This window comes from Terrapene carolina, unplaced genomic scaffold (genome assembly GCF_002925995.2).
Source record: "Terrapene carolina triunguis isolate 2854851 unplaced genomic scaffold, T_m_triunguis-2.0 Scaffold179, whole genome shotgun sequence".
Taxonomy (NCBI): domain Eukaryota; kingdom Metazoa; phylum Chordata; order Testudines; family Emydidae; genus Terrapene; species Terrapene triunguis.
The window spans coordinates 11,882,585-11,906,369 of NW_020664530.1; the positions used below are offsets into that span (position 1 = coordinate 11,882,585).

Sequence of the window (23,785 nt, forward strand, 5' to 3'; positions counted from 1 at the left end):
TCAAGGGGTCTGCCAAGCAGGGCCAGCATTACTCTTGCTGGAGCCCAGGGCAGAAACTCAAAACCCCATGGTATGGGGTTGAAGCCAAAGCCTGAGCAACTTAGCTTTGCGGGGCCCCCTATGGTGTAGCACCTCAGGCAGTTGCCCTGTTTGCTGCCCCCTAATGCTGGCCCTGGCTTTTGTATGCAGAAAAACAGTTGTTGTGGTACAGATGGGCCATGGAGTTTTTATAGCATGTTGGGGGAGGGGCTCAGAAAGAAAAAGGTTGAGAACCCCTGGTATAACTGATATGAGAGATACATAACAATTTCACTTCTCTTTCACTTACAAAGATCGATTCCAAAGGCATCCCTAAACTAACTTGATGTGGTTCTTTTTTTTTTTTTTTTTGGAAAATGTGGGCAAAATTACAAGAAAATTTTCTGAATTGTTTTGCACTGTTAAGTGAACACTGTTCTATTTCCAACATTGCAAGAAGATCATGCTATTAAAATGATCAGTGCCACAAATTAAGTAAATTAAAAGTCTAAGAATCTTTTATCATAATTTCTAATAAGGTCTGAAAGCAACCAGAATTGATTTCGTGGCAGATGCTTTACAAAATAAAAGCCTATTATAATGATCATCAGCGAGAATTGACTCTAAAGGAGTTCCAGTAGGACTTCAGAGAGACATGGAATGAAGTTGTTTTTTCACAAATGGTAGCTTTTCATTATCACAATGCTGTAGATCTTCTGCCTGGGTTCTCTTGTTCTAAAGAGCCTCAAAGAGCATAAGAACTAATGATCATAACACCACACAGTAAATCTAAGGGCACGATCCTGCCACTGACTTTGCCTGGGGACAGGTCACTTTGAACTCAGTGCAGCTTGACACAGGCATGGGGATGAGCTATATGTAGTCAGTTGCAGGATCAGAGCCAAAAATTGTAGCCCAGTTTGTTGGATATCAAGAAGAATTCAGCCCTAGAGTTTCCAAATGTTGCTATCTTGATAAATTATGCTGCTTAAAAGAAGGGATGTGACAATTGTGCATAAATACTTGAAGACGGGAAGCAGTTATTTCAGATAGGTAAGAATGATGTAACCAACAGTAGTAGCCTGTGTTTAGATCGTGGTACTAGTGAAACTAATTAGCCAATGGAATTGTTTACCAAGAAAATTGTGGAAACAACTTCCCTAGAGCTATTCAGGAGCAGGCTAAATAAAATGCTTATGGGTTTAATGTAGAGAACAATAATGCACTAACTGGGGAGCATGCATGAAATGACCCAGAACAACCTTTCCAGCTCTAGTGTTTATCATTTTAAATGCAACTGCCCAAGCTACAGTAGGGAACTGTACTCTAGCGTAGCACTGAGTGCTGATAAGAAATGATCGTGGTGATGTTTAGAAATGTTGTAACACTTACCTATTTCAAAACATGGTGTGATTAAATTAGACACATTATAGCCTTCTCTACGGGAAAAGCAGATGTTTTGTATCTTTATTGGAAAAGCAATGAAAAATTATTGAAAGTGTGATACTGCAGTGTACTTCATAGCGTAGTAGTAAAGGGTTTGGTGTTTTTTTTTCTTTTATTGAATGTTAAAGGGTAGTTATTTAAAAATTGATAAAATGCCCACAAGAGTTCTTTTGACAGACCCATTTGGCCCAACATATGATATAAAAAAGGCAGTGTTGCATGAATTGACACAGAATGTTGTGACTTACTGTGGAATTTGAAGACAGAAGAACATTCTGTTGTTTTGCCAGATAGTTATTTTTATGAAATATAATATGCAAGTAGCTCTGTTTTTTGGTCAGCCTGAGGCTTCTGACTGTAGTATAAAGCTACTTGCATTATGAAGCTAATTCATCATTTGCTAAAAGTATGATGCAGTGAATAGGTGGTGGGGGAGAGGAGATACTCACTGAAGTTTCTGAAGAGCAGGGCTGTTAATGGAGGTGATACTGATGGGAGTGGTAAATAATCCACATGGGGGCATGTCTGGCCAAGGTGAAGTTGCGGACACGGCTCTGCCTATCTCCATATACCAGACAGTGTCCAGCGAGCAGCGCTGGGTGGACTGTATGCCATACCTTTCAAAATAGCATAGCAAGGACTGCCTCTGAGCACTCCTTACTCTCAACCCCCCTGGAAGCATATCTGCTTTTGCCCAGCACATACACACTGAGCCCAAGTCTCCTCTGCCTTGCAGCTGGTGGAGTCATTTACTTCTATGCAGAGTGAGTGTAAAATGTTACTAAACTAGACTGGCAACTTTGCACTCACTTTTGCACAGGTGTAAATGGATACACAATGTGCAAGGCAATGCAGCTTTAGGCCCAAGACCTCCGAGAACTCCCAGTGGAGTGTTGCTCCTCTGCACAGTACACCACCACCTGTAGGATTCTTAATTTGACCCCCAGTTTGCAAGTAAAGTATGCAACATGTAGAATGGTGCGGAAAATACCACGCATGCTTTAATGCACTCGGTAGAACCTACATCTTTTTTTATTTTTAATAAAACTAAAAGTTCTAAAGTTAGGTTCCTTAATTGTCTTGCTAGCCTGTCAGATAAAGTCATTGCTTTGAACAAGGTCTGATGCTGAACTCCTTTTGCAAGTAAATCTGCTGAAGTCCATTGGAGGTCACCTTGTGCAGGGATTGGAGAAAGAGTTCAGGATCAGGCCCAGCCATTCTAAATTAAAGGGATGTCATAGGGAAATAGTAGTAACCATTTTCCCTTTCAGGTCTGCTGTGAAAATTAAAGTGGAAATGGGATACACTATTAAAGACATTTAACTGACTATGCTGAAGCCCATTTCAATATGTGCCTGATGAGGGAATAAGCCTTGCAAATGAATTACTTTGCTGTTAATTCATGTAAAACCTGCATATACAGTGAAGTGCTCTTAAATAAATATTTGATAAATGAATAAAACTCTGGCACACTAAAATGCCAAAATATAATGACTGCCTGACCTGATAAGACATAATTACATTTAATGAAAACACCTGCCAAGTGTAGATATGCAGAATAGCACCTGATATTTTCTGCCCACTCCTGTCTGCAAGTAGCTGTAAAATCCCGACTACTCACCAATATTGTTACCAGCTTCTCCTTATTGTAGACAAGGATTCCACTCATGACTATCTGACCCCCCCATCTGTTAGCTGGTTGATGATATTCAGCCTATTGTTCCTTTCACGTTAAAATTTTAGGAAAGCACTTTTAAATTGAAAAACTCATGCTTGCTGAATTTGAGACCCCTGAGCATGGGCTCATGCTTAACTTGCCATACCAGTCTGTGCTATTTTGGAGTCCCTTAGCCAAAGTCACTGTTGGTCCTGTATTTGATCACTGTCTCCCTAGCTAGGTGTCAGAAGCACACAGCCATCACCATATCTGATGCTCCCTGCTATTGATCATTTAAAGGGTTTATACACATTCTCCAGTGAGAAGGTAGGGTTGCACGGTGCATTAAGGCACTAGACTTTCACCTGTCAAGACCTGAGTCTAAAATCCTAACTAAAGTCACAAATGGGGAGGGCTCTGGCCATCTCAACATAATCCTCATTTTTCTAGCTCCTGAAAACAACATATATGGCTTGATCTTGAAAGTTGCTTGAGCATCCGCAACTCTCATTGAAGCCAAAAGGAACTGCAGGTATTCCACACCTTTCAGGATTCTCCCCATAATAGCATGTGATTGGCAAAATGTCCTGGCTAGGATTGTTGCAGGTCAGATTGAAATGCTGTGAGGGACCTGTGTAAGGAAGAAAGCCTTGCACCTATCTATACAGTAGCTGGTTTGTGCCAGTGGTTAGAGCAGTGGTTTTCAACCTGTGGTCCACAGACCCCAGAGGGGCCACAGACTATGTCTAAGGGGTCCGCAAAATGGTTGTTACCATACAACAGTGGTTTTCAACCTGCGGTCCATGGACCCTGGGGGTCCACCGACTGTCTAAGATTTCCAAAAGAGTCTGCACCTCCATTTGAAAATTGTTAGGGGTCCGCAAATGAAAAAAGATTGAAAACCACTGGGATAGAGGATAGCACTGAGAGTGTGTATGTGGGTGCACCTGCAATAAGAAACCTTTTATTAGGGATGAAAAACTTGCAAGTAAGGAGGAGATGATAAACTTTTCTCAGGGGGGAATAGAACGAGGAATACTTGTGGCACCTTAGAGATTAACAAATTTACTTGGGCATAAGCTTTTTTAGCCCACAAAAGCTTATGCCCAAATAAATTTGTTAGTCTCTAAGGTGCCACAAGTACTCCTTGTTCTTTTTGCTGATACAGACTAACACGGCTACCACTCTGAAACCTGTCAAGGGGGAATGAAACTAATGCTTAAGTGGGACGTAAATGGCACCTAGGCCTTGTTGGCCCTCTACATGAGCTGAATTTTACCCTGGAAGAATAGTGCTGTGCAGAGCAGGAAATCAGAGAAGAGTTAAATCAGATTACTCAAGTAAAAAGACAAATGTAACTTTCTGAGAACTGGTGTCTCTCTCTCATTCTGTGGGAGATGCTCATAGCCAGTGATATCCCCAGATATATCCTAGACTGGCTTGCCATTCTTGTTGAAGGTTGTTTGGTCTGTTAGGCCCCATATTGAGTACATGCTTTTGCCACCCCATAGCTGTAGAGTGGGCAACTTGGGTATTGGGAGAAAAGACACCTGAATTAGTAGTCTTTTAGTGCAGATGTATTTTCAGTTATTGTAATATGGTGACTTGAGTATTGGTTCCCTAATATATGCTCCCAGTGTGAGTTATATAGTATTATAGAGTACACAGCATTTTCAGTTCAAATTCTCCAGCTGTCTGCCTTTCCTGCCCAATGCAAGGTTTCACCCTGTCATTATGAGAGCTGTAGGTTGGAGACACTTTTCATTCTTACTCTGCATGCCTCTCCCTGTATGCTTTTATCGTCCTTATTTTCTCCTCTTTTGCTTCTCTGAGTAAAACTAATTGAAATGAATGGCAGAAAAGCCGCTTAGTAAGAATTAACTGTTTCCTCTGTGTTTGTGACTGTCAGTGAGAACTGGCTTCTCAGTCACTGTTTCACTCCAGCCTAAAAAATATCTTACCTATTAACTGCTACAAAGATGTAGAGAACACAAACCAGAGGCAGACGCCAATAACCGCTCAGTTCTTTGCAACACCTAGTGTAAATAGCTTCTTTTCAAGTGATCATATGGTACAACCCTGGAGGGATAGCTCCTCAGACTCAGTGGAGCTACACCATTTTACACCAGCTGAGAATCTGGCCCTTAAAGTTTCTTGGGCCCAGATCCTCAGTGGTAGTTAGGCATCTAACTCCCATTGAAATCAACGGGAGTTTAGATGCCTGAATACTTTTAAGGATCTGGGTTGTGATGAAGACAGGGACTCATTTCCTAAACTGGGAGATTCAGACCTACCAGAGGACACTTGGTCAAATACTCCTTTTCACAAAATAGCCTCCCATTAGCCCATATTTGAATGTTAAGGGATGTGATCCCGATTATAGTGATCAGCCAAGCAAAGGATTCTCCATAGGTCAGATTGTGCTTCCCTTTTATCTGTTTGTTTCTGAGCTTTCTAACCATATTACTCAATAATGAGAATGGTTATAGCTTGTTTTTGTATGCTCACACGCACAAGCTAGTTGTTTCCAAATGTGCAAGATAACAAGAGATCTTCATATGGGCTGGAGGGAAAGGAAGCATTTACTGGTTTAACTTTTTTTAATCTTGTGTTGTTCTTTTGCATTAAAAAAGAAGATCAATTCTGTTTTATCACTAAAACATTAGCTGACATAATTATTTTAGTTTTCACTTAGGACAAACAGATGTCAGAAAATTAGTTTCAAAGACTGGTTTGATATCAGACTCAGGGACCATTTCTTATGGCAAACAGGAATGATGGAAGGAATTGGGGGGGATGATACACAGGATTTCTTTCTTATGTAAATTGTCCCATCTAATCCAACCATTTGGTGCAACTCAAAACACAGATCACATTTACCAGAGATTTAAAAAAATCACATACCTCCAAAGCAAAAAAGCATAACAACTTCAAAGAGCAATACCAAAAACCAAACCCAAACAACAACAAAAAATAACACCAAAGCCATATTTGCATCTTTGTATGGGCAATCTGACTTGCTCCCTTGATAAAGTGTACCAATTTAGACAAATGACTGTGCTTCCTAAAGGGTTGGGTGTTTTTTTTTTTCCTGAAGTGGAGAAAAGCACATTAATATAACTCCTATGTTAATATCCTGCCTGAGGAGGGTCAGGACTTTTGTATGGAAGGTACAGGGTTTCCTTTACACTGTCTAAACTTCTCATTTTATTTTTTTCTCTCTCTTCTGTCTCTTTCCTGATTTGGCTGCTTAGGGACAGACAGGTAATGGAGAAGAAATTGAAAGGGAAAATACAGGGAAAATGTAAATGAAAAGAAGTTATTATAACTGTTATAATGAAGTGCCTTTCATTTAAATATAAGAATGTAACGCTGAAATGAACTTGTGATCCTGAAATGCATTTTTAATGAGTTTCCTTTTTATTTTGCTGCTTCAGTGGCATATTTTAAAGACCCTTTGAAAAAAGCCACATTAAAAACCCCACCAAATGCCACAACATGCAAAATTGGATATTGGTTTATTCCAAAACTGCTGATCAGGAAGAGTGGCTCTTCAACACAAAATGTTGCAGTCACTTTATTTAAATGAGTTTGAATTTGCATTGTGATGTGCCATTCTGATTTAGAAAAAAAAAATTAGATTTTCAGATCAAATTGACCCAGCCAGTGAAGCGTTAAGAAACTGGCAGGTTTAGTCTGAAAGCCTCATGTTATATCAAACCTGCAGCCGGTGGAAGTCATAGAGCACCAGTGAGAAAACAACTTTCTCACTGAAATCTTTCTCTCGTTACTATGTAAGATTTTTGTTCTCACATATTTCTCCTTCTCCTCATAGGGGAACGCCCTTTCCACTGCACTCAGTGTGGAGCCTCCTTTACTCAGAAAGGCAACCTCCTCCGCCACATAAAGTTGCATTCAGGCGAAAAACCCTTCAAATGTCACTTGTGCAACTACGCCTGCCGACGCAGGGATGCCCTCACGGGCCACCTGAGGACTCATTCTGGTTAGTAACTGCATCCGAGCACTTTCTGGACAAAGTTTGCTCACTTCCAGGTCAGGCCGGGAGTTGTGTACATGCTCACTGCCATCATGTCTTCAATGGCTGCTTGGATCAGGATGCAAGTAGTCTCACTTCAGGCTTAACCAACTTGTGACATGAACAAAAAATGATCAGCTGCAATATTTGAGCTGTGAGGATGCCTCCTCAGAAGTTACTAAACTGTGCTTATTTTAGCAACCCCAAATAATCATCTTTTCTTTACTTCTTGGCACCAGGTTAGTTGGAAATTCCCATGTTAGGGTCTGATATTTCAACCCTTAGGTGAGCAATCTCTTTAATGGGACTACTTGCATGAATAAGGGCTGCATGATTTGAGTGAAATGCACCACGGTGCAGAGCCTGCCTAAGGGCACTGCGCCAGTTAAGTCCCACTTAATCCCTCAAAAAGAAGGTTTGAGTAATGCATAGGCTTGGTGCTGGCTCTCTGAGTATGAGATTAATTTCACCCATTGCGCATAACATATGTTGTGTGCTGCATTCTACTCTTAGAGGTTTCAGGTAGGGGTCGTTATTTCTTAAATAAAAAGACTCTAATATGGAGGCCTGGATAAATATTTTCTGAAATACTCATGCTTGTGCTCATAACAAGGCTTCTCAATGTTTAAAAAGGTCACCGCATCACTCTCCTTCTGAGAGCAAATCCAAAATGGTACCCGCACCATTAAAAGTGCCTGCAACCATGCAAACTGGGGCTGTGATTTCATCAGATGTCACAAATTACGCTGGAATTCTCCTGGTCAGTATTTGGATAGGAGGCCTCCAAGGGAAACCCCTTGTGCTTCCAGAAGTGATGTAAAAAAAAGTTAGCATTGAGCCAATGGCCCTGGATGGTAGTAGCAGACTCTGGAAGTGCCATTTTTTATCTGGGGTGAAAAACTGATCACTAAAGATGGCTTTGTCTGTAAGAGGTGTTCTCCCAGGTGTCCAAATCAAATTCCCTTTGGATTCTGCCTATATCAGGTCCTAATTCAAGAAACCGTTTAAGCACAAGCGTAATATTAAAGATGTGCTTAAGCCCATTGATTTTAGTGGGACTTAAGCATGTGCTTAAATGATATCCTGCATAAGGATTTTTTTCTGAACTGGGCATATAGGCATTCTGCTTATCTAAAATTGCCATTTCAAGGAGATACAGTATTCCTCTGCACTTCCTCTCCGAACAGGTATTGTGTTGTGCTTTATGCTATTTAGCAGCTGTAGCATTCCATCCCAGATGTGGGTGAAGTGATTTCTATACAGTTTGAATAAAGTTTTGAGATTCTTTAGGATCTGAGAAACTATATAAATATGCAATATTATTATGATTAGTTAAAGTTGCATCATTGTATGCAAATACCTTGATGGTCTCAGTCCAGTTCCTAGCTGACAGTGGTGGTGAGTGAAACTCAAACATGAGGTTTGTATAACCATCCAAAAGTACAGCTCCTTATCAAAACTGGCCAGTCTTTTTAGTATAAGTCCTCAAATTTTGGGCCAGAAATCTCACGTGAACGGTCACTCTTGTAAGATTCCCCAGTACTTTCTGCATTTGGTCATGCTAGATACACCACAAGCAGAGCCTCTGTCATGATATTTCAGTGCTTCTACTTCTGGATTCTGCTAGAACCAGGAAAATTAAAATATTTTTTATAAAAATTATCCAGGACTGATTTGAACCTTTAAAAAAGGCTCTATTTGGATTTGGTTCGAATTTTAAGTAAAGGGTTGAGTTGGTTCTCGTTGCATCAGAACTGGTTCATCTATCTCTAGTGGACAGTGGTCTACACCACAAAAACAGTCACCCCAGTTGGCAGTCTCTGTGCAGAGAGGTAAATAATTAAAGGACTTGGAGACTGAATTACCTTCTCATCCCTACAGTTCTTCCCTCATCAACCTGAGAATTCTTCCCACATCAAGGATGAGGCAAAGAATGGAGAAAGGCTTGTAGCACTGCAACCCTTTCTGTGCCAAACTGGCAGCTCCCCAATGCAATACATTCTAAGGGGTAGAGTCCAAGGTCCTGAAATTCCAGAAATTGGGATCCCAGCATTCCAAGATAATTTTCAACTTGAGAACCCAGGATTTTAACATCATCTGTCCTAGTGTTTTGCAAACCTTTTAACTTTATAGAAACAGTTATCAATACACACATCTTTATTTTACAAAACCCAGCAAACTGAATACTTAGACAAATGTTATCATATTTGCAAACATCCTTTGAGGTATTTGGTGCCTCTGTGGGTCTCTGATTTTGCTGTTGCATGCCACCAGTCACCAAGACAAAATTCTATTTGATATTTCACTTGCCCTCAGATATTTCAGACCAGTTCCAAAGCAGAGAAGACAACCAATCAGGACCAATGACACACAAAATGTGTGGGGAAACTGAGATTGCCCTAGTTTTGAAGATTTAAGGCCAGATTCCTTGGCGGGTGTAAATCAGGGTAGTTCCATTGATTTCAATGGAGCTATGCCAGTTTGTACCGGCTGAGGACCTTGTCTTTCAATTAGAGACTATAACTAAATTTTCATTGTTGTTTTGAGAGGCCCCAAATACTCCACTGATCGTTGGCTGTAGATAGTCATAGCACAAATGATTTCTTGTTGTTATTATTATTCTGTCAGATACTTAATTTCACTCATTTGCTAAATTGTGTTTTCTGCAGTTGGCAAACCTCACAAATGTGGATACTGTGGCCGAAGCTATAAACAACGCAGCTCTTTAGAAGAACATAAAGAACGCTGCCATAATTATCTGCAAACCATGAGCCTCTCAGGCAGCTTGTATCCAGGTAGGAGTTCAAAGCAGAAAGGGTAAATCTGGAACCAGTACCCTCCTGTCACTCATTAATTGCCAGGGGACGGTCTAGTTGAGCTATCTGGGAAGCATAACTATCCATTACAGTACCACCACTGAACAGATTTTTGGATATATATTTCCATCTCTGTCTTGGTAGGTAGATAATTAGTTGGAGCTATTGTTGTACTTAATCAATATTTAGTTTTCTTGTTTTCCTTGCTCCAATCTAAAATGAGGAAGCTAAGGTATGAAGGCCAATTTTGACTTTTACATCTAGAAACAACACCTTCAGATAACCAGCTACAAGACTTGGAATTCCTTAGCGCACCAGCTGTTCAGGCTAAAGCATAGTTATCCCAACTCATAGGGCTGGAACTTTCCTATTTATTTTGAGTCCTATAGATTACAATACTCAGGACTACAAACTCTTGTTAAAAAGGTAATTCCACTGCCAGTACATGATTTAGAGCTAATTTACTCTGGAATGCACACTTTGGTATAAGAGGGGATAAGAACCACACACACCCTTACACACCTGCATAGGCTATCCGGACCTTGTGTCCCAGTGCACAGCAATGAGTAGGCGCTCAATGCCAACTACTCCTCCCAGGCCAAGCAGGTGAGCAGGAAGAGAGAAGAACCTTAGCTCTGCCCCACAATGCATTGGCTAACCCAGAGGAGCCAGTCTGGAGAGGGTAGTAATTTGCTGTTGGTAGGCACCAGCAACAAACAACTACCCACCTAAACCAAAGGGGAAGTAGGGAGGGAATCATGCCTCTCTGGAACACGATTTTTTCCTTGGGGCCTGTGCACCAACACCTGATCCCATGTCTGGGGCATGTGGCAGAGCCACAATCTATTCCTTAGAGACTACAGAATCTAAAATTGTGCCTTAAATTGAGGAGGTCTTGCAGGTTGGAAACAAAGGTACCAATTACATGTGTCAGACTGATCACAAGAGGTAATCATACCAGATATGTTGATAGGCATTAGTTCAGGGGGCGAGCATAGTATCAATGTACAGAGGAATTTAAGGTTACAGTCCTTCTGATAAACTACATTTCTTGCATACCTTTTGGATCCTGTAAGTATATATTATTCAGTTTGTCAAATGACAAACTGGTATGTTATCTCTGACCTATTTGCAATGATGCCTTATTTAACATTGTATATCTGGACAGCACTTGAATATGTTTTTACATGTTACAAGATAATGTAAAGTAGATGCACATAATGATAACACTGAATGCAACTGAGATTCTTCTGACAGACAGCATGTTAGAGCAGCGCTCCTCCTAATTTTATTGAGGGGTTGGAGAATGTATAAATAGGAGGAAAGCTGAAGCTAATGTACTCAAGGCCATGATATTTATTCCGTAACAGGGTGATAGGATGTAGAAGCCAATAGTCTGTCTGGGGTTAGAATTTCCAGTGCCTGGCATAAAGGTTTGATACGTCTGTGGGCAAAAGAAAACAACAATTTGTGTTAGCTTTTCAGTTACTTGCTGAAAATAAAATATTAGTAAAGAAAAATATGCAGATGAAGCTGAAATCAGTAACAAGAAACTGTAATAAGAAATAACTCTCAGATGTATGGGACTGTGCTCATTATAAACCCTGATAGAAAAAGCTTAGATGTTCACAGCAGTTTAGGGTTATGCAGCTCAGTATTTAATATTTGAATCAGATTGAAAGTTGGCATATTCATAAGTGGTGTTTAAGAAACATTGCTTTCTTGCATACACAAAGAGTATCAGACAGATCCCTATTATACCTAATATGACTTTGATTATAGAAACCGGTAGTAAAATGGAAGGAATAGCTTATATTTTAAACATTGTATTTTGCCAAAGCTCCTACTTTTTAACAAAATTTGGTATTATTTCTCAGGTAATAAACCAGTTTTTCATTAAAAAAACCTTTGTTGAAAGTGATCCTGGTATTTTAAATTACATACAAGGCTCCCTAACTCATCACAAACACAGTTTGACTTCAGATGCCCTTTTTCAATTTTAAAAATATTGTATCTGTAAAGAGGTAAATATGCAACAAAGCCGTTCAGAATGAGACATGGTCCTTTTCGTATTTAAAAATATTTTTAATGCATGTTTTTTATACTTAGAAAAGTAAGTCAGTCTTATATGCAAGAACTACTGTTCATTCAGCTTTTCAGTATGTATTATTGAGCTATTACTATGATAATAAAGTCCCACTGATTGTTGTATTGATAGAATCATAAAAATGAGAGGTAAGGTCATCCGGTCCATCTCCCTGTTACTGCAGGATTATTTTCCACAGCATATTTTCTAGTATTTTGTCTAATCTAACTGAAAAATTCCTAAGCAATTGATTTCTACCACTTCCTTTAGGAGCCTGATAGATCTCATTGGGAAACGTACCTAATATGGGCAGAGCCAAGGAGGAGGGTGAAGGGGAACAACATATTTTCTTTCATTTTGTCTTTGAATTTGACGATTTGGAGTGAAATCCTGGCCCCACTGAAATCAATGGCAAAGCTCCAAACAACTTCAGTAGGGCTAGAATTTCACCTTAGTGTCTGATGCTGCTTCCACAGACATAAGTTGGAGTTTTGCTATTGATTTCAATAGGAACACATGAGACCCTCCAAGTACTATAGAAAATAACAGAAAAGACAAACTATGAAAACTTATAGACTGAGCTTTGCTCTTGTGGTTTAGTATATCATTAGAATAAATCAATGAAGATATGGCATAGTACAGCCACAAAGATACACAGGTAGATTGATATCTGTATACGCCTACACCGAGTGGGCCAATGTTTTTTGTTCCCACAAAAAAATTCAGTGAAAACACAAAAACAGAAACAATTTTCAGTTTTTGGCAACCAAAACCCCCCAAAATTCAGGTTTGCAGCCAATGTTTTTGGGGTGTGGTAGGGTGGGGGTAGGTTTCAGTTTCCCAAAACTGGAAAATACTGGTTTGGGCCTAAATTTTTATTTTTTGCTTGCCATTTTGCATCAAAACAGCAAACAAACAAACAAACAAACAAACAAACAAAAAGTATGTGAACTCATGGGCTAACCCTCCTTTAATTCTTTGGAACTGTTATTGTGCTACCTTCTTGGATGCCATGGGGAAATGTCTTTGCATTTTGGTGGCAATGTGGGAACTGCTATTTGTCATTATGTCCTTTAGAAACAATGATTTTTTATTGCTTTGGGCCTTTACCATAGAGTTTTACCCTTTTGTGACTTCTAAATTGGATTGGAAAACACCTGAAAGTGTTAGCTTACACCAAATGCAGAAGCTTGCCTCCTTAATGGGTGCATTGTAATGAGCATACAACACCAATGCCCTGTACTGACTGACTGATCACTTCCAGATGCTATTCAAGGGGTGGGTCACAGTCTTTAAAATCTTAAATGGTCTGGGGCCCAGTCATTTTAGCGAGCACTTCAACCACTGTAGTATGTCATCCTGCAGCAGTGGTTAAGATCTGCTAGATTGCTCCTGCTATTGGTTCCTAGAGTTGTCTTCCATGGGGGCACTCTTCTCTGAGGGCACTTAACAGTTCCTTCTGTTGATCCACCCCACCTGAGTCTGTCAACTCAGGGGATGATGTAGCTAAGCCTGTTCTATCAGGCTGCCATTTAAATGACATATTGCTAACATTAGAGAGACAAGGTGCGTGAGGTAATATCTTTTATTGGACCAACTTCTGTGGGTGAGAGAGACAAGCTTTCGAGCTTACACAGACCTGAAGAAGAGTCAAATTGGTCCAATAAAAGATATTACCTCATCCACCTTGTCTCTCTTTAATATCCTGGGACCAATACAGTTACAATAACACTGTGTACATATTACTAGCATGGCAGTCCATTAGGTTTGCTTATTCCTTTCATGTAGGCAACAGATATATTTACTTTAACTATTGTTATATGTCCAATTACCACAGCAGTAGATACCATGTAAACATCTATCAATAAGTGAGGACACCTATTGAGAAGATAACGTGTCACCAGCATACATAGAACATAAAAGACAGATTGCCCAATCAAGGCCTAAATCGTTCATGCTTTATTACTTGATGATCAGATATCAAGTCACAATCTTGCTTAAAATATTCATCTCCTGGCAAAAGATAAAAAAAATCCAGAGAGCAATCACTCAGTATGTGTTACACACACTTGATAGATCACCTTTTCTTCAGACATTGGATGCTCAGGATAAGTATAGTTTACTGTCATAGAGCTCTTGTTGTGCCAGCTCATCTCAGACCCCCTTCAGCTTCCACAGGCAATTGCAACAAAGTGACATAACAGGAACCTTTTCCCTAATGGTTCATAGCTAAGAATCTCTTTACTGGGCTTTCTTTCTAAACCTAAAACTTCTTAGCAGTAGCGGGAAGTCAGAAAACAGTCTGAGTGCAGAAGGTCAATGCTCTATGATAAATATATGTTCAGCCACTGGACTAGCTAAAATTGGATTTTAATGACTAACACTGTATCAGGGAAGTAGCGTAATAGAGAACTGTCAGAGAAGTTGTTTTCTGAATAAATTATAAATACATTCTTCTATACGAAGTGATAACCATGCCCCATTTCTGATGAAGTGATGCTTATTGTGCTGGGCTTTTCTGTCACTAAAAGGTAGTGGGGGGGGAGGGTAAGAGGGGGAGGGCTTTGTATCAAATGTAATATTAAAGATCTTAGGGCCTGATTCTCCATTTTCCTGCACCATGTGTAATCGTTCAGACCATTGCAAGGTGGGTGTAAAACCAAATCAGAGTGATCATGTTAGACATTCATTTTGCACCAGTGTAAATAACTAGACAGGGCGCAGAGTAATGGAGAATCAGGCCCCGTAAGCTTTGCAATCTGTTATCTCTACATCCTATTTGAGGGGAAGATGAGCACTGATCTAATTTAGTCAGCATAAGGGACAATGATACAAATAGTCAGAGTCAACCTGTGCCTGTCATTGTAAGCTCCTGGTTTTAGCTGGTTGCATGCTAATAGAAAAGTCTGACTAACATGATACAAAGATGGTAGTTCCATTAAAATGGAGCATGCGTGCCTAACCCTCTGATGTCATTTGATTTCAGTCATAAAAGAGGAAACTAACCACAGTGAAATGGCTGAAGACTTGTGCAAGATAGGGTCAGAGAGATCCCTCGTGCTGGATAGACTAGCAAGTAACGTCGCCAAACGTAAGAGCTCTATGCCTCAGAAATTTGTTGGTAAGAGTTAAACGTTTGCTGTCTCCTAAAAAAAGCCTTATAGGGTTTTCAGTCTTGCATCATGATTTTCATTTGTTATCATTAAATTAACAATATATAAATATATAGGATTCGCTAGATGGATGCATTAAAAAAGGATACTTTCTGCAGCTTAACTTTCCATTTTACAGCTTTTGTGGGGGGGTTCAGTATTCTTGCCTTTTCCACTGTTGATGCCCCAGGTCTTCTATATGATTATCCTGGGAATCGAGGCTCCTATTCAGGAAAGCACTTAAGCAGATGCTTAAGACTACATTTTGTTAACTTCCCACATTAGGGCCCGACCCTGTGTGTTGACACGTGTAAGCATGTGTGTGTAGGTGAGGATGGGCTGAACGTAAGAGGTTAATACTCTTTGACTCCTTCAGAAAGGTTGTACACTTGTTTACCTCATTTCTTTGGTCAAGTATCATTTATAAACCTAGAAATATGTGCCCACCTGATGAGAATGGTAAAAGAAAAACCAAGATCAATTTATACTTCTTCACGTACATACTGTAAGCAACACAAACTTCCATAACCTGCTTCCTCCTTTTACTAATAGACATTTTCTTGCCTCAGTGACTTGACTAGGAGGTTGTGTCCATTTTCTTCTTCCAGTTGGTATTCACTGTGCAGAGTAGTGGCTTGTAGCAAATCAATCAAAGGAAACTGAATACAATGAGAGAGATTGCAACAATGTTTAGGTTTAGCCTTAAACCTTCAAAAGCATGGAAACTCAAAGGAAAGCCTGAGCTCACTTATACAGAGAAACAGACAGAATATTCAGACTTCTCCTAGTTTTATATCACTTGCTTCAGGAGAGGATTAAAGCCTTTGGGAAGGACTAAATTGTAAGACGGGTTTTGAAGAAAAGGTGGAGACATGACAGACTAGGTAAGGGAGGGGGATTCCAGAATGTAGGAAGCCACATGGAAGGAGGTTTGATTCTAAGAGTGGGAAGACACAAGGGAGCAGTAGCTCATGTGGCAGGGATGGAGCAAAGGGGGAGTGAAGCGTGCCACAGAAAGAGACAAACAGAGAATAGTAGGGATCCAAGTTGTATATACCCTTTAAGAGAAGAAGAAGAAGCCTAAACTTGATGGAGTGGGTGACAGGAAGCCAATGGAAGGATTTGAAGCAGGGAAGAACACTGGTAGAGCAGTAGGCATTCAGTTTTTCAGGGGTTAAATTTGAGCTGTGGGCGGGACATCCAGGAAGAGACAGCCAGAAGTACAAATATGAATAGAGTGGGTTTAAGTGAGAGGAGAAGAGGCACAGCAGAAAATACTGGATGAGATTGTAAAGGGAGAAGAAGATAGGGCCAACACAGAACACTGAGAGACCTTGGTAAAGAGAGGGAGGAAAGAGGCACCACCAAAGAAGATACTGCAGAAGTAGTCTGAGAGGTAGGAGAGGAAGTCTCTACAGTCTAGGGCAGAGAGAGTATTTAGGAAGAGGGCATGATCAACTATATCTAAAATGGGAGAGAGCTGAAAATTATGGAGATGGAGAAGAACCTTTGTGATTTGTCCAGGACGACATCATTGGGCAGTTTCAGTGGAATGGAGGTGGCCCAATTGAAGGTGATCAAGGAGTGAATTAACATAGAGGAAGTTAAGGCCACATGGGTAGAAAACGCATTTGAGAATTTTGAAAGAGGAGAGTGGTAGATGGAGAAGGAGATGGGCTCAATGGAGGGAGGTTTGAGGCTACAGGAAATAATAGCATGCTTGAAGTCAGAGATGTGTGAGCGAGAGCGGAGAAAAACTGAGAAAGAGGGAGATTGTATAAGTGGGGAAGTCAGGAGTTGGAGAAAACAAGGTCAAGAGAGCAGATTGAGAGACTGGTGGAAGAGAGTAAGAGACACACGTCTGAGTCAGAAACGGGTGAGGGAGGAGAGACTATATTGTAAGAGAGGGGAGGAGGAATCTTGTACCAGAGTGTGTCATTATGTCAGAAGGTAGAATAGTAGGTTTAAGGAGACAGTCAAAGACGGGGAAAAGAAGTGATTGTAGGAGCAGGACTTAATCAGGGCAGGAAATGTAGGTGCTTACCAACTAAGATGGCAGAATTGTAGTGGAGGTAAATACTGAAAATGTGGTAGGAATTCTGAGTTATTAAAGAACTCCAAATTGTTTGATGATTAAGGACCGGATTCAACTACCGGAGTAAGTTGATGCAATTCTTCTGAAGGCTTGGATTGAATTTGTCTCTTAGACTTTTTGCATAAGGAAAAATATCAGCTGTGAAGACACCAGGAAGACTAGAGAAATTAATTTGGTTTAGAAAACTATTTTTAATAAACACAAATAAGTAACCCATTTAGAGCGGTTGGGCATGGACTGTTTTTTGTTTTCCATTGTTTGTCACCCTCATCCTGACAAACAATAGAGAAAGCCAGGCAAATGAGAGACACAGGTAAGGCAAAGTTTCCTGTCTCTTATTCAGTGTGTGGTGTAAGAAGACACCATGACAAACTATTTATGAAGACTCTGCTGTAAAAAAAAAAAAAAGGCCTCTTTGGGCAAAGAGACTCATCAGAGACCCCCAAATTTCCTCCTTTTTTCCCCAGTGCTCACCCCATTTAATATGAAGTACATTACCAGTTGCTCAAACTCCAAGTCCAGTCTCCTTGCCCAAAGTCCGTTTTGGTAACAAGAAAATGGACATTGAACTAAAGGATTAAATACACCAAACACTGAACCAATTTCCAGCTCTCCCGCATTCCTTTAACATAACAATGCTACCATCATTTAACCAGTGACTAATTTAAAAGACACCGGTCCTGATTCTCCTCACTTACACTGATTTTAAACCAGCGCATCACTATTGACCTCACTGGCATCACTCGTCATTTAGACAGAATTAAATAAGGGGAGAATCAAGCCCAGAAGCACCACTGGTTACAAATGCCAGAGAAGGCGCAGGTTTCCTCAGCCAAGCATAAACCTCAGGGCTAGTTAACAAGGTAGGAAAAACAAGCCACTGTGGCAAAGAAGAACACAACAATATTAGAGCTAAGTCAAGGTCCAGTCAGTCCCAAACTCAAGAGAGAAAGAACAGTAAGGTTCTCAAGGTGGAACTTGGTATAAAGCTGAGCTCATTCACCAATTTCAATTAATTAGGTGTGAAATTATTTGACAGCGATAGTACCATTGCAGCACTTGTGTACGGCACCTTGCTTTGCAAACAGGAACAAACCCCAGGGCTGAGAGCCAAATTGGACCTTCCAACCTGGGGTTGGAGAGGGACTGGTAACAGTTCAGGCTGAAATTTGTCTGATATGTTAAAACATCAACCAGAATTTTTTTTTTAAAAAGAAGCCTATCAGAGCTAGAGCGTATCAGCTGTCTGTTAGCATTTAGTTACCTGCGGCAAGCACCCTGCAAAGCTTGTGAAGAGTTTCTTGCCACTAGCAGTTTACCTTACTTATTCTCTGATAACCATAAAAATAGGTGATTGTTTTTAATGAGCACTAGTGTTATCTGCACTGCCCATATGTAAAAATGATACTTGCCTGTCTTAAGCTTGTGTGCGTTTGAAATGCTCTTGCTCTGTGACAGATTTTTCCTTACGAGGAGCTGATCATATTGGTCAGCTATAGGCTAGTTATGGTACATAATCATAAAGCAAATATTAACCAATAAAGAACACCTAAACTTGTGCCCTCTGGATGCTCAGTGCATGACATATAATAATAAAGAAAGCCCAGGTTTAATGATGTACAGTACATATATGCTTTAACTTTGTTGTTTTCTGAATCAGGGGTATAAATTCATATTAAAAAATGTGGTAAGCATTTCACACATTGCCCATGCATTTTCCACAGAGTCCATTTTGAATCTCTAGTCTTTAGCTCTTTACATTTTGAAACTATGGGATTAGAAATGGTGCATCTAATAAAAACCATGGCATTAGTGGGGAGGAGCAAACACTAGCACTAGGCGTGGGAGGTGGGAAAAGCAACCCAAAAAGCACAAGGTCTGGCATGGGTGGAGCCAAGTTAGGAGCTGTATATGCCATGCCTCCTTACTGGAAATGTACCGAGGAGTTAAGATAGCTCCAAGAAGTGCTAGCTCTAGGGCTGGTCAGAAAACAAAAACATCCATTTTGAACATATGTTGAGCTTTTGACATTTGTTTTCATTCTGCATTAGAACAAAAACTAAAACTTTTAGAAATTTTTCACAAAAAATGAGAGAGTCCCCTGCCTTCCAATTACCCAATAGCTCACTGGGTAGAGCACTCGCCTGAGGACGAGGGAAGACCCAAGAGCAAATCCCTGCTCTGCTTGAGTCAGAGCAGGGATTTGAACCTAAGTCTCCCACATTTCAGCTGAATAAGAGCCTCCTGGGAGGAGGGAGAAATCCCGGACCTGAGAAAGTTTAGACAAAAAGAGAGACGATTCCACAAAACGTTCTAGTTTTGACTCATCTGCATTTTCCTACAAAAAGACGTTTTGTCAAAAAATTCCTGACCAGCTCTAGTTGGCTCCCATTCTGTGCCTGCTACCTCCCCTGCTGTGGAGCGAGGCTAGAGCACAGCAGGGAGGAGCCAGGCTTCCAGAGAAGATGGAGGCTCAGGAAGTGCCTGGTAGGCAGCAGGACTTTCTGCACGATAGGCCTGTTTTTTGCAGGATTTCAAGCAAGCGATTTCCAGGCTGCACTCTTGGCCCTTTGTGGAGTTTGGAAATCCCTCCACTCTGACAGGGCAGTTCTGTCCAGTTCATCCTGTGGAATTTCCAGCAGACTTTCCCCCTGCTCTTTGGAGGCTCTTCAACAGGAAGGGACAATTGAGCCCCATTTTATGCAATCTTGTACATGCTGCAGACTAATGGAAAGTTATTAGTATAGCCTGGAGCAGTATTAACTTCCAAGGGAGCCCCTCTGTATTTTAAGGAGGAGTGACAGCAGCAGTGGCTGGTAGGAGGGAAGCAGCACAGGCTCTGCATAGAAAGACCTCACCTCCACTGGATCCCCTGAGATCTGTCAGACCCACGTTGCTCAGAGTTCCATAGGGAAGTGGTGTTCAAACTTTTTTTCTGGTGACCCAGTTGAAGAAAATTGTTAATGCCCGTGACCCAGCGAAGCTGGGGTTGAGGGGTTTGTGGTGAGGGAGGGGATCAGGGCTGGGCCAGAGGGTTGAGGTGAGGGGGTGAGGGCTGCGGGGTGGGGCCAGGAATGAATGGTTCAGGGTGTGGGAAGGGGCTCTGGACTGGGGCAGGGGATTGGGGGGGCAGGAGGGGGGCAGGGCTCTGGGCTGGGGGGTGGGGCCGGGGATGAGGGGTTTGGGGTGCAGGAGGGGGCTCTGGGTTTGGGGGGGCTCAGGGCTGGGGATTGGGGTGTGGGAGGGGGTCAAGGCTCTGGGCTGGGGGTGCAGGCTCTGTAGTGGGGCCGGGGATGAGGGTTTTGGGGTGCAGAAAGGGGCTTTGGGTTTGGGGGGGCTCAGGGCTGGGGCAGGGGATTGGGCTTACCTTGGGCAGCTCCTGGTCAGTGGCGCAGCGGGGGTGCTAAGACAGGCTTCCTGTCTGTCCTGGCACCACGGACCGCACTCCGCCTCGGAAGCAGCCAGCAGCAGGTCCAGCTCCTAGACGGAGGCACGCAAGCGGCTCTGTGTAGCTCTCGCCCGCAGGCACCGACCCCCCCAGCTCCTATTGGCTGGTTTCCGGCCAATGGGAGTGCGGAGCTGGTGCTCGGGGCGGGGGAAATACGCAGAGTCCCATGGCCCCCCCCGCCTAGAAGCTGGACCTGCTGCTGGCCACTTCCGGGGCACAGCGCGGTGTCAGAACAGGTAGGAACTAGCCTGCCTTAGCCGGGTAGCGCTGCCGATGGGACTTTTAACAGCCAAGTCGGCGGTGCTGATCAGAGCTGCTGCGACCCAGTGCCTTCCATTCCACGACCCCATACTGGGTCGCGACCCGCACTTTGAAAACCCCTGCCATAGGGAGTGGGGTACACTATCTGGGAACCTGAAGGAGGTTTCTTCCTCTTTGCCCCTCCTTTATGGGACTGGTAATATTGCATATGTATTACAAATACTGCATGAGAGACTTTTTTGTCATTCAAAGCTACCTGTTAGTGAAGTTCAGTATCATGAGTGATAGTGTAGCGTAGTACACAGATATACTTTAAATCAGCAGCTGCATTTTTAAATAATTTCTCCAATTCCCAGGCTTTACTTTTATTTTTAACTTGTTTCTCTATAGCCAAGATTTTCGAAAGTGATTACTGATAATAGGCACTTCAATTTTTGGGTGCCCAGTTTGAGACACCTTACAGGGGCCTGACTTCTAAAAGTGAGGAGCACCCGCTTTTTAGTCTTTAGAAGTTGGACACACAGTAACTTTTGGAAATCTTAGTTTATCTACTTGGAAACTGCTCCTAATATTTTTTCTTTGCTCATAGATGTGAAGTTGTAATTTTTTCAGTGGACTCTGTTGCACTTGTAAGGTCTCACTTAGATTTGGTTGGCAAAATGGACTGTTCAGCCAGCTCAAAAGAAGTCTCACTCCATGCAGAATGCTAATTTTCAGTTCAATGGAATTATTTATTTGAGAAACATTGCCTTATGTTGCTTCTGCCAGTTATACTTTTCACTACAGAAAACTTATGGACATGTGAACCTTCTTTTCAGAACTAGTGTCTAGCCTATGGTTGGTCAAAAAATTTTCATTTGAAGTGTTTGATGGAAAATTGATTTTTTGATTAAATGAATTATTGTGGGAAAAGTGTTTGCTTTCCACAGAAGGTTTTGATTTTTTGTCAATACATTGAATGGTCGAAAAATGAAATGTTTTTGTTTTTCAGACAAAAAACTAAATATTTCTGACAAACTCCCATTCTCTTCTATGGGCCAGGATCTTTTGACAGACTTTATCTCCCATGATGCACCATGGACATGTAACTGCCATGATATAGCACCTCCATGCACCAAGAAGGAGGTCGTGGCACACCAGAGTCCAACCAAGGAGCCCAGCCTGTAGAGCAGAATGGGAGTTTGAAGCAGTTGAACCACAAGTCTCATGAGGCAACACGGCAGTATTTCAGAATTGAATTTTTTTGTGTGTTTGGCCAAAATCTTTCAGTTTTTGATCGTTTGCCAAAATATATTTTCTCATCAGTTCTAGTGTAGCACACCAGGAAATTGAGAGCTCTTCACAGCAGTTCTCAATTTCAGATGCAGATTTGTACCCCGCATTGAATCTTTCTATTTTGATTTTACTGACATAGGAAGTCCAGTACTTAGACACATTGAATCCCAAATGTCTAACTCCTGATTGTTTTGGAATGCAGGTGAGAAATGCTTGTCTGATGTTCCATACGATGCCACCACTAATTATGAGAAGGAGAGTGAGATGATGCAGACTCATGTTATAGACCAGGCCATTAACAATGCCATCAGTTACCTAGGGGCAGAGTCTTTGCGTCCCCTTGTGCAGACACCTCCAGGCAGCTCTGAAGCAGCACCTATTATCAGCTCCATGTATCAACTCCACAAACCTCTTGGGGACAATCACGCTCGTTCCAATCATACTGCTCAGGACACCGCGGTGGAAAACTTGTTGCTGCTTTCCAAAGCCAAATCCATCTCCTCTGAAAGGGATGCCTCCCCCAGCAACAGCTGCCAAGACTCAACAGATACAGAGAGTAATAATGAGGAGCGCAGCGGTTTAATTTACCTGACGAATCACATAGTTCCCCACGCAAGAAATGGCCTGTCTATAAAAGAAGAACAGAGACAATATGAAGTCCTGAGGGCAGGTACTGACAATTCCCACGATGCTTTCAAAGTGATCACCAGCAATGGGGAGCAAGTAAAAGTTTACAAGTGCGAACACTGTAGAGTTCTTTTCTTGGATCATGTGATGTACACCATCCACATGGGCTGTCATGGGTTCCGCGATCCTTTCGAATGCAACATGTGTGGCTACCACAGCCAGGACAGATATGAATTCTCTTCTCACATAACACGAGGGGAGCACCGTTTCCACATGAGTTAAAACCCCTCCCACACAGATGGGACCTTGTCAGCTGTACTACTGGAGCTGTATGAACAACAAAAAACACCAGTCTATTGGACAGTAAAAGCATCCAGAAATGAAAATTAGAAGACCTGGCCCCAGGAGTTTTCTCCTCTTGGTAGCATGTATTGCAACTTAATTTTATAAAATGCATATTGATGTTTTTATTGCAAATATTTGGATCACCAAACCTTTAGTAAGTAGCAGCTTTTGTAGTCAGGTAGCTGAATCCACTTCCTTCTAGCTATTGCTTTCTGCAGACCTCGCTCTTCAACACAGTTAAGCATGTGCATAATGCACAAAAACTTGGCTGGGGGCTAGAAAGGCCTTGTGCTAACATGCTGAGAATAGGGCTCTTACACCAGACTTTTTTTTTTTTTTTTTACTTCCCATTATTACTTGGGTCATTAGGAAGACTTAATTAAAATAAAGACAAAGCAGCCCAACCAGACCCTTGAGTGGTGCCACGGGGACCTGGAATGGTGTTGCAAGCCTAGACCCTTGACTGGCACTATTTTAGCAATGAAGTAAAATAACACAATAGCACACACCAAGGCGTGGATTT

General features: G+C 41.6%; 1 protein-coding gene across 14 annotated transcripts in view; it reads left to right on the plus strand.

Annotated features, from left to right (window-relative positions):
- The window catches only part of LOC112117081 (DNA-binding protein Ikaros), a 78,405-nt gene extending 55,206 nt beyond the window's left edge, over positions 1 to 23,199 (plus strand). For 2 of the 14 annotated variants that reach the window (XM_024214927.2, XM_024214929.2), the window contains 4 exons: positions 6,957 to 7,124; positions 9,827 to 9,952; positions 15,046 to 15,180; positions 22,493 to 23,199. In XM_024214927.2, coding sequence (XP_024070695.1) covers positions 6,957 to 7,124; positions 9,827 to 9,952; positions 15,046 to 15,180; positions 22,493 to 23,199 — 1,136 coding nt within the window. The remainder of the gene's footprint in view (positions 1 to 6,956; positions 7,125 to 9,826; positions 9,953 to 15,045; positions 15,181 to 22,492) is intronic. The other 12 variants (XM_024214928.2, XM_024214933.2, XM_024214935.2 and 9 more) reach the window with 10 other exon arrangements.
- The last annotated feature ends 586 nt before the right edge of the window (positions 23,200 to 23,785 follow it).